We start from the raw sequence: 12142 nt of genomic DNA on the forward strand, positions 1-12142 counted from the left end.
TAGCAGAATAATCTTAACAAAAAGGCCATAAATAACAAATACGCGCTGTATTACTACCATGAGATAGATACAGTTCCTGTATCATTTGTCTTTACTACTACGAGTCATTTAAACTGCAAACCTGAAAGTGCTTGTTTGTGTCTACTCTAATTCTGTTTTGCTTTGCATTGCAATTGAATTTCTATACCTGATATTAAGAAATAAAGGAAAATATAAACAGTATAAAGAAAAAAAAAATCAAATCACACACTATCTACTGAAAAATAGTTGGGTTTATAATATGTTAACTTTTCAGGAGAGAGTATACAGTAACTTGACTTTTCCATGCACCAGTTAACGTTAAGGCATGATTAAACTATTTACCCTTGCAAAAGTATCCAGCTTGTCTTTGTCATATAAGATTCTCAGCATTCCAGCACAGAGTGGACAGCAGGCTCCTATGTGAATAAAAAAAAAAATAATCTCAGAAATAAAAGCAAAGAGTCTTTTCACTTTTAAGTAAGCAGAGGTCAAAAGTTGAATGTTAACTGAGAATGAAAATAGCAAAACTACCAAAGCAAAGTAAATCTTTCCATTTGATAGCAGAATTGCACAATTTCTAAGGTTTTTTTAATGTTGAAAACATTTATAATGCAAAAGCAGTCACCTTTACACACACGTTTACTACTACCAACATGAAGCAACAAGATGAATTTTCATTTGTTTCAAGATGATACATCATTGTAAGCTAAAAACCACAGGCAATTTGTGTACTACAAGCCAAGGTTTTACATGGATGCATGCATATGCAACTACAGAAATGATGAATTTAAAGAGCTGAAATAGCTAGGACATGACAGAATGTCACTGCAAACATTAATTTATGCAGTTATACCATGTTGGAGCTTAGAATCCTTATATAATAAGGGGGGGGAAAAGGATTTGTCTGACAGATTCATGTTTAACACAGAAGCATGTCATATTTCTCCTACTGTTTTTCCTCAGTATCTCAGAAACCAAAGGGCAAATATTTCAACTTCCTACCCATGACTGTATATTTAATTCACCTCCAACTTATTATATGTAATTCACATTCACAGAGTGACTTTTACAATATTAAATGTAATACCAAAGCACAAAGACCCCTTTTCAAACCAGTGAATGAGAAAAATGCATAAACCACTTTCTTTTTAAGAACTGAGCTTTCTTTGCTCTGTGTATTACCTGTGATTAGTTACTGTTTCCTAAAGGGAGTATTTGTGAAAACAATAAAAAGAACAGTTCAAAACAGCACAACTGCAAAACTATTCCTATTGTCTTCCTCTTTCACAGTACTGTAAATACATATGGTGTCTTACCCTGTCTTCTAATTAACTATAATCTTTGTTCTTCTGGGAACTCCGCTTTGACGATAGTTTGGCATTCCAGTGCGGTATCTGTGCTGCCACTTCCGAAAAACTACTCATCCGACTCCCAGTGACATTCTACCCTAGACACCACAGACCTCATTCGTTTCTCCCAAACCAGTCCTCTGGGGACAGCTGCAAGTTTCTAAAGACTGAAGGAGCGTGACTCCTAAAGCCCAAACCTTTCCACTTCAGCATTACTCGGCGGAGTCCTGATGCTGGCTTGTTCTAGCCCTAAGTAAAGACCTCTACTTCATCCTTTCTCTTAGATGTCCCAAAGACATAATGGAAGACTATTTTAAAACGTAAGTTTTGTTCCAACTATACACCTTTTTATACACATAGCCTGAAGACTCTCCCCTACCTGCAGTAAACTTCAACAATGAATTAACGTACCTGGTGCAATAACTGGTTTGCAGCCAGTCGCCGAAAGCTGCGGACATTTAACAAAGGCACACTCTGTATGAAAACCGTAGTCTGAGAGAACACCCACAGCCTGACAGTGTCCGTAATAGTCAACAGCCACACGGTCGGAATAGGCAGCACAGACGCTGCTGTAGGTTTCCCCGTTGTGTCCACATACGGGTTCCGCTGATTTGCAAAACGGCTGAAACACACAGAAGTGTTTCAAAGATCAATTTATTCACGCTACAGACAAAACTTCAGAGTAGTTTTAACAGTAGGAAAACCAAAGTTAATGGGAATTCACTGCTAATATTGTCAAACATTCAAATCTAGGAAAACATTAAAATTAAGGAAAACTTGCCAGTTTATGAATGGGTAACAAATGCAAAGAGTAAGTACTTAAAGAAGGTGACAGAAAAATGTAAGTTGGGATCTCTGAAACGTACAGTAAGACATGTTTTGGGAAACAACAATTTTTGTTCTGTGCTAATGCTTAAATAAAATGACCATGTCATTTAAATTAACTTACTTATTAAATTAATTAAGGTTATAATTTTATTATGTAATAAAGTATTATTAATAAAATTAATACAGCATTTGTGATTGTAGTATTTATTAATATTTTAATGACTTATTAATAATTTATTTATTCATTCCTCTCAGTGTATTTTTGTGTTCTTAAAATGTAGTGTGTGCGTGTGCATGCTAAGGCACCATCCCTGGACGTATTTTAAAGATGTGTAGACGCGGCGCTCAGGGACATGGTTTAGTGGTGGACTTGGCAGTTTTAGGTTTGCAGTTGGACTTGATGATCTTAAAGGTCTTCTCCAACCTAAATGATTCTATGATTCTATGTATTTCTAACACATTATTTGAGAAGCTAAATGTATACATTTATTTCAGAAGAATAAAATCCATTACTAGATACCTCTCAAAAATATATTTATTGTTGAGACCTTTACATATACAAAAATACATTTATTGTGTCCATTTTCTCTCAGGAAAACATATCTCGCATGTCATTTGTTTCAAACACATGTAAAAATCACAGAAAACTGTAATATAGTTTCTTCCTATCCTGTTTGTGCATGTATATTAGTCCAACACATTCAAGAGGTCAAATGCTCATGAATTTAAGCTTCTGAACATGGACAGAAGCAAATGGAATTGCTGACTCTTTGCAGACAAGGTATGACTAATACTTTTGTCCAAAGTCTTGTGAAATGATGCAACTCATTCCATAATTTCTTGCTAAAGTCTAAATATTTTATTAAACTAATAGTTCAAGTAAGTCACCATAGCTATATGATCACTGTATATCCTCTAAAATAGCAAGACAATTACAGTTTCCATGTTATGCACCTAAGCTAACAACAAAACAGAGAAGTAAATGTGAGCACCCCAAATAGTTTCATATCTTGCAGTCACCTTCCCTATAAAAGGAAGAGTGAAAACTTAAAGCTACCAGTGTCAAAGACTTTGTGAACATGGATACAACTAGACATATAACTGCTGGAGAAACAACAACAGCCATGCAATATTCCTTTGATTCTTACTGTTCAAGGGCTGAACATTCTCTGAGTATCTCATGAGATATCTGATGTGCAATGAGAAGAATTATCTGTACTTAACGAGGTTGCTGAAAAAGGGCAAGAAAAAGAAGGTATAAAGACAGAAAGGCAGAAACTAAAAGTGGGGTAAAAGAGCAATAGCATTTATAATACAGAAAAACCCTGAAAAAATGTTCTGTACTTCTTAGAATACCCATCAGTTGACACCAAGAGAAGGTCTCAAATTAATCTTCATCTTTGAGAAAAACCTGGAGATGAACAGCCTATCAACGGCAAAACCAGCAACTTTGAGAAGAGTAGCTCCAGACTTTTCTTGTCAAGCAATAGAAATAGCTTCTCTACTAACACTGTAGGGAGCTGTGGGATGGAAGAACTAAACCTAATCCTAATCCTAATCCTTCTCAGGGATTAATATGAAGACTAATCCAATCCAGACCAAAGAAAGAAAACATTACAGACTGCCTAGTCTCCAACAAAACTTAGGTGTAAATAGATCCTGAACTTGGTAAACCTGGGGCACAATCACACGAACCACTAAACACTTTCTATGACCAGGCATTAATTTTTATTTAAAACTAGTTTAAATTGGTGAAAACTAGCATTTAACTAAGCAAGGAACTGCACTAATTACTGCAAACATACCTCAGTGCAAGCTTTAAGAGTTAAAAATATAGGAAGACTTAATATAAATATCAGAGTATTATCCCCAAGAAAGCATAAGTAGAGCTTTTGATTGGTTTTGAGACAACTGTTGACTAAAGCAGAGAAATGCCTGACAAAATTCTGAATATAATGTTGTAAAAGTATTTTTTTATACTAGTGAAAATTACATTTTTAAAGGATTATTTTCAATGAAAACATTTTGTAAGCTATAAAAACCAGAATATTGCAAAGCTGAACATTAAAGAAAAAAGAAGATTTGATATTTATTGCCAGAACCACTTCCTACCTGGCACGGTCCTCGGTATGCTAAACTTTTTCCTTTTTGGTACAAACTACACAAGTTACTGTATTCCATGTTGTCTGTGTCACAAACAGGATCCCGTGTCTGGTCACAATTTAACTGCCTTGGCACACATTCATGCTGGCTACATTCAAACTTTCCAAAACTAGTCAAGCAAACTTGTTTCTTTGGTATGCACCTGCATAAAAGTAATAACAATTTCATATCACGTCATCAGATTTTTTTTTTAAGTCTCAAAATATTCAGGGAAAATATTTTCAGTGAAACCTTTTCCAGTGCTTTAGAGCTAACTATGGTTCAGCAGAGCTGCAGGAAATACATGTGATAAAACATTCTGAATCGCCAATTTCAGGTGTCATCACAAACCTGAAACTGGTTCACATTATGTTTAGTCAGTGTATGTGAACACAACTACAGTTTCCACTAAAATTAATCTTTTACCAAGCATTTTTCAATGAATTTTTGAAAAAGGCTTGGATAAACTTCTTAGCTACTCACAAGCTTCATTTTGTAAATGCATATTTAAGGAAAACTAGAGGAAACATGAAAACAGTGAACTGCAAGAGAAAAAGATTATATTGCAGAGGTCTAGCTTTACCCTTCCTTGAGAAGGTACTGAAAACAAGACTCACAAGATTATATGGTTTCAATCACAAATATCTAATTGGTTTTAGCTTTGTAGGTTCAGTATGTTATACCACATCCAATCTTGAGGATGACTGCAAACAAATGGAAAAATCTAGTATTAACACAATTTCCTTTTTTGGCATGTCATCCCTTTCAAACCTTCACAGATAAGAAGTAGAGAGCAACAAACAGCAGAAATTCTTTCCCCTTTATATTAAATATGTACTTTCCATGGTCTTATCTGCAAAAGATTTTCCATATACGCTGCAAGACATCCCTCTGCTAGAGAAATGCCAGCCAACAGAGTTTGATGAATAGACTGATGAAAGGCCAAACGGCTTTTTTAACAATCTCCTCCTATAGGTGACTACAATGCTACTGCTGGATTAGGTACAATACATCCTTATTCTCTCCGAGTGCTGCGGTCCTGTGCATTACACATTTTCCTTTTCTATTACGGAAGACTTAGAAATTCTGAGATTTGAACACTTTACAAGTGGAATGTAAGATCTTAAATAGATTCTAAGCACTTCAGAGATGTTTTAAAATGAGCATGTTTAGTTTACGTGGCATTATCAAACTGACCCAGAAAAATGTACTCTGTACAGCCCTTTACTGAAAGTTGAGCTTCTAAGCAAAATGGTTATTCTGTAAAATTGAAAAACCTCTCTATACTTTCCAAATTAAAAATATAAAAGGTAAAAAAGTGTATATCCACAATGCAGCTTCAAAATTCCAGTTTTCAACACCATAATGGGTATTGCAGCTACAAACCTACAGTGTTTAGTCTGCAGTTTTCTGCATCAAGGCATTTAAAGTGCAGAAAAAGGAAAAAAATAAAATTGCTATAATCAGTTTTCATGAAAGCACAGTATTACACAACTTCTTATGGTGCCTTTCTTTCAAAATAGAAAAATGTACAAATTCAAAGGAGGCTGCGGTATTGCACAACACTGAGAAAATTGAAGACAGAGACCACTATTATGAGCCGCAGACTTTGATTTCTGTAAGAAAGGTCAGGTTTTCTTTTCTCCTGACGCTAGTACAGAGCATATTTTTGTTTTAATATGTTTGTCTATACAGATTTTGGTTTTTTTCTGACATTGAAAAAACGGAGATTGTACAGACATGGTTTTCACAAGATACCAATCTAATTAAGAGAAACCCAGGTCTTCCAGAGTGATCGATATCTTCCTATTTTAGAGATAAAAAGCACAGATTATTGACTGAATAAGCAAGACTGAATCCAAGTCTTGAGTTCAGGTGTGAGTTTAACTACTAGAAGGTGGTGTAAAACAAAGCAGTAAAACGATACTTATTGCTATTTCAACAAAATTCGCTTCTCCCATTTTTGAAAGTATACATCAGTTCTCTTTTATTGCTAAAACTGAGATCTGCATAATGAATTTAAACAATATAGCACTACATAAACAGAACCAAGAACTGGCAGTTATTACAGTCCATTACTATGATAAATAAAAAGTAGCTACTTCAAACAGCTATTCTTATTGGAGTACCCCAAAAGTAGAATGTTACTACAATATACAACACACAAAGAAAAAGTAGATCTGCTTCACGAGTAGATGATGCCAAAGAAAAGCTTAAAAACATATTCTGCTTTTACCTCTGATTTTTATTACAAGGGTTAGGGTTACAAGGATCCTTGGAAATGCATGATCCAAATTCAAATTGATTGTCCTGGAGGCCAACACAACGAGCTATACATGCACTTGGATAGGTGCGTCCATTTTGACCACATACTGGTACAAACTGATCTACACAGTTACATGGTAAACCTGTAAAAGCAACACATATAACAGGAATTTGGTGCACGCTTATTTTCTATGACAGAAGATACACAAGGGGTCACTAAGGTATATTTGCCTTCCAGCAAATGCAAAGATGTGCCATATCTTCAACCACTTCCTCCCTCCCGTAGTTCAGCCACGCTGTAGCACATATGCACTTATAAGTCGTAGGAAGGGAAGTTTGTGCCCTGCCTCCTTGCTAATTCTACTCACCTTTCTCCATTTTTTCCCCAAACTCCTTATCTCTTGTCCCCAGTAGCATTACCCTGTCTCTGCCTACTTTTACATATCACCTGAGGTTTTATTTTTTGGTACTGATTTTTTTTTTTTAAAGGTATGTGTTTTTTCTAAAGTGCAGGTTGGACATGAGAAAAATAAATAGTTAAAAGAACATATTAATAACAAATTATCGGGTATTTTCCATTAATACTGTAAACAAAATTTAGAAGCTAATCCTCACTCTAAGAATACGAAGCCTACAGTTTCCATAGTTTGGAAGGTTACCTGTAAACTTCCGACGTTCATCTTCTGAACTATGCTCAGTTAGACACTGACGCGTAGAACATATCAAGTTTCCAGCAAAACATGAACAGACATTACAATCTATATTAAAGGATGTTCCATGGCCTTAAAATAAAAGAAATTAGATAAATGCATACAATTAATGCAAATATACCAGAAGGCTATATACTCATATGTATTACATAGATATTACATGTTCAATATTAATGGTTCCTCTACTTTCCCTCATTCAGTTTCTTTTCCCATTGAAATGTCTATCTTTTGTTAGATTTCAAGTTTTGTTTAAAAGAAGTCTGTTCACATGTGTTTTTGATTAATTAGTTAAACAAGGAAGCAAGCACTTTATCCTTTCGAAGTCCGTATAAGATAGGTTTTCTTTTTTCTTTTTAAGAACAATTTAAAGCTGCAAAAAGACATAGCCTCAGAAAACAGAAGAAGTGGCAGCATAGTACATAGTACTTTTATAAATTCTAGCTAGCAAGCTCCATATTTTTAAAGGTAAACCTTTTGTAAAGACGCATTCTTCTCCTAAATTAATTTTACATAAGACTGCTAAACTTTCAGCCATAGTCTCATACACAATGCAAAACTCCTCTGTAGTGCTCGTTTTTTTCTTTTGTGTGTACTTTTTGTCAAGAGGTAAAAAGTGTCAATGCTTCATTCCAGTCTTCATTGTTTTGCAACATCCATTGTAGTAATAATTTCAGCCTCAACCAGCCGTACAAGTTACAATGCAGCTTTGTCCGCAGCAGGGAACAAGAAAGATTGTAGCAAAGCTGAACAGAAACCCAGACCCAGATTCAGCATGAGAAGCACACAGAGGTCTACGTTCGCCCACTGGCTTTCAGAAAGGAGCCCTTAATAATGCAACCGACACCATCACAGCTGCTTTTTGAGAAGGGAGCAAGCTGCCTAATTTTTGCATTTTATACGTCAGTAACTTTTTCACACCTGAATCTAAGAATCAAACTGCAAACTTTGGGAATTTTTCTTCAATTTAGCAATTCCAGTTTGGTTTTGCAAACTGTCCTTATGACTGCCCTACACTGTGCTGCATATTTTACGTAAAATCAATTCATGTTGATGACAGCCAATGTATCCATAACCAGGTCAGTTATTAAAGACTACGAACAAATACACAGCGCTTCAGGAAAACGTAAGAGTAACTGTGCCTTACAAAATAAGGCAATCATCTCTTTTCAAAGGGTTGAGATTAAGGATTAGACTTTTTGAAAAATATTACAGGGGCACAAGGAAAATCCTCAGCATTTGAGCAATCTGGAAGAGGTACTCCTAGGCAAGTGATGGGAGAACAAGAGGGTTGGAAGAGAAAGCCTCTGTAGCACAGAAAGCTCCGTTTAAACCACAGAAATACCCAAGGAAGAAGGAATTTGTCAGTAGTGAATCAGAAAAGTTCCCAAGATTTGAAGGTAATGCCAAACACAGGACCTCTTAGGTGATTCTTCAGAGTAAAGAGTAACTGACTTAGGATCCACTTGAAAATTCTGCAAGACCACTGCCTTTCACTATCAAAGAGCGCACACAGCAAACTCTCCTCTTCATCAGTAGTCATTTCATAACCGGAGTCAATTCGCAACACAAAAACGCCCAGCATCAGATAAAGCCTTCAGGGTGGTACAGAGAATGGTTTTAAAAACCACAGTTCAGATTTTATGACTAAACCCTAGCTTTTTGCAACTGACATATAAACCAAGTAAATATAGTAACTACAAAAAGTTCATACGGTGACCATAAATTTTTAATTGTTTTCAATATATCATCTAATGAATTTGGAATTTAGTAATTTTTATCTTTTATTATATATTGCCTAGAGTCTTAATCACCACACACACTTCCTGAGTAATTATGGCACAAGAGCGGAAGCTGTCTGGTTTTGGTTTTGTGGGGGTTTGTTTGTTTCCTTGGTTTTTTAATGGACTGCACTTACTCAATACCGAATACCTACCAGCTACACATATCGTTGCTACAGTTACCACAACAAATGATAGCTGTACACTGTGCAAACATAAAACACAAATAAAACTTCAGATGTTTCTGTGATTATTTTCACCAATAATCTGAAAAAGTGCAAGTTTCTTTGGACAGAATGGTCCATAAAAGGTTTCAGCCGCCATTTAAATAATATATTTGCTAATGACTGTATTTTAAAAACATCTACTTTCACCAGATACTTTCTATAACTGCCCATCAAATATATCATTAAGGTTAAAATGTTTTCAGTGTTCTGCTTCCATGAACAAATCGTACAAATTCAGCAATACAAAATAAGTTTTAAGTGTGTTTGGCTGACTGTTACCCTCTTTGGATGAACAAATAAAAAATACATTACAAGCTGTAAATGCATGGAACATTACAGGCAGACTTTCCTGAATGATGAAAATAATTGTACAATTGATTATTTAGATCTGCTTGGTATCTTTTAAGAGAAAGAAATATCCCAATTACCTACTCTTTCATGATTTCAGGGTTTGGTTCACAATCAGAAAATCATGTTTGTGACAAATGTAACTACAATAAGTGCCTTGCTTCTTAAGACGTACTTAATGTGAAAATAACTCTTTCTTATTACCTGATAAAAAAAAGTGACTTGGTTATTTTGACTTATTAGGTATCTTTGACTTGCTTTAATTATGCTTGGACTTCAGTCTGACAGCATTTTAAAAGGGCTGATTTACAGACACTAAATAATGTCCAGTGCTGAAATATGTGACTGTTCACTAGCAGAAAAGCGCTTGCTTGCCAACTAATTCAAAGACATCAGCTTCAGATGGGTTACAGCTCAGCACAGACTCCATTTTATATTCAAGACATTTTGTAAGATTTTCCCTATCTATCATAGTAGTAGCTTTTTGTTTTCTTTTTCAAAGAGCACAGTGCCGGTTTGCACAACAAAAATACACCATTAAAGCTCTCAAGCAATGAATAAAACTGAAAATAAATCAGTATCGTCTTTTAAGAAGCATCATTTGTCAACTCTTTTTCAACTACTTTGACTGTCAGATGAGGTAGAACCCAATTAATGCTCGTTACCCAGGCCAATTTAATCTCTGAACAGTAACAGTAAAGTTATTTCAGAAAATTAATAATTTAAACCTAAGTCAAGAAAGAGATAGCTAGCATTCTTTTATTGTTAAAATAAAAAGCTGTTCATCTTACAGTTACCTGGCAGAAGGAAATCAGCATGAGGTCGAGATCCAGCATGCTGAGGAAGACTTTAAAGAACCACAGTGTTCAATATGCCTTTGTTATGAGAATGTATCTGCTTACATGTTCATTTTTAAGCATGTATTAGCCCCATTGATTAATATGTTAAACTATAATTCTTATTTAATATTAATTTCATTAAAAAATTTAATAAGATTTTTTTCTGAAATGCATAGGCCACCTTGTGATACTTAATTGCAGGCTATGAATGTTTCAAAGAAATCCAAGTGCAGAGGACAGTCTATGACAGGTATCTATTTCTAACATGTTTGTACACATTAGCAGAACCCTCTTTTAAACACTGGTTTAAACACTGGTTTTTAAACAATGGTTTTTTAAACCATTGTCCTTGGCGTGAAACCTATCAACATCGCTCAGTAAAAGAAACTCCCTCTCCAGAATGCCATGCGAACTAAACCAGCATCATTGCCTGAAGGGGTATCAGATTTATCATGTGATGCCAAGGAAAGACAATTTTGGGATTGTGCAAAACTCATTATGAGATGGTTAGTGGAAGGAACAAAGATGAGGAAAAGGAGGAATTAAGATGGATTAAGCAGGAAGATGTGTGGGAAAGCAGAGGGAAAAGGGGAAAAAGGGAATGGTGAAGTGTAGACAGGTGGCTGGTCAGTACACTTCTCTGACTGAACCCTGCACTTGATCACCACAATCTAGAATATATTTTTAATCAATCCTATCTTTACCTTCTTTGTGTGCGTGTGCTTCCTACTCTGCATATGTGTGTGAATGCTAACAAACTTTAAGCTGGATGAATCAGTAAGTAGGATAAGAGGTCTGTGTGCCAGCCACTGGAGTGGAAACACTAACCATGGGAGCTGCTTATGGGTCCAGATGCCACCAGCTCTGGGAGACTGGGATCTGGGGGGCAGCTGGCAGAGAAACTGTGCATCTAGGGCCTGCTACTGGGCAGAACTCTATTCTGTGTGCATATATTTCATTAGCGGGCTTCATTTCTGATCAGCAGCAGAACAGGAACAGGTTTGGGCCATATGTGCTGTTCATGATTGTGTTAATGCTATGTGTGTTTATGGGGGTGCCAATAATAGCACTAATTTCTGCCTGTGTTGATCAGTGTGGCTGGCCATGTTAGCAGCATGTGTCCATGGGGAATACATCCAGTGATTACTGGTTTTGTTCACTACTAATTCAGACATCAACAACTATTTTGACAAAACTAGTTTTATGCAACTTTTACCGCTAGCTTTGTGGTAGGAGGGAGGACCATACAGTGAACACCTGATCAATACACAGAAGAACCACTTATCTCAGAAGATAAGTCAACAACAACAACAAAAAAGTAAAATATTTTCTTGCATCCCTGTTCCTTGCAGAGGAGGTTAAAAGTCTAAGCTGAGTACCTTCTTCACAGGCAATGTGTTAGAGAACCTGCCTCAGAAGCAGCTCTTGGACAGACAAATGCTAACAACGCTGCAAGACCAGAAACATTCACCAAAAAACTCCAAATGAACTCAGGTGTGAAATACTTGCTCATATAAGCAAACTTATTTATAACCTCTTGCTTTAAACTGCCCCAGGGTTTGGATACCAATGCAAGTGGCTAAAATATATACATTTTTTTAAAAGGGTTCTGTGGATAATAAAGATAGGTAAGCT

General features: G+C 35.8%; 1 protein-coding gene across 2 annotated transcripts in view; it reads right to left on the bottom strand.

Annotated features, from left to right (window-relative positions):
• Positions 1 to 12142, bottom strand: part of RECK (reversion inducing cysteine rich protein with kazal motifs) — a gene marked incomplete at its 5' end in the record, with an annotated part of 71827 nt that overhangs the window by 6757 nt on the left and 52928 nt on the right. For both annotated transcript variants that reach the window (XM_082305172.1, XM_082305171.1), the window contains 5 exons: positions 364 to 437; positions 1782 to 1992; positions 4311 to 4503; positions 6577 to 6748; positions 7265 to 7387. In XM_082305172.1, coding sequence (XP_082161298.1) covers positions 364 to 437; positions 1782 to 1992; positions 4311 to 4503; positions 6577 to 6748; positions 7265 to 7387 — 773 coding nt within the window. The remainder of the gene's footprint in view (positions 1 to 363; positions 438 to 1781; positions 1993 to 4310; positions 4504 to 6576; positions 6749 to 7264; positions 7388 to 12142) is intronic.

This window comes from Platalea leucorodia (genome assembly GCF_965183815.1).
Source record: "Platalea leucorodia genome assembly, chromosome: 1".
Classification (NCBI taxonomy): Eukaryota; Metazoa; Chordata; class Aves; order Pelecaniformes; family Threskiornithidae; genus Platalea; species Platalea leucorodia.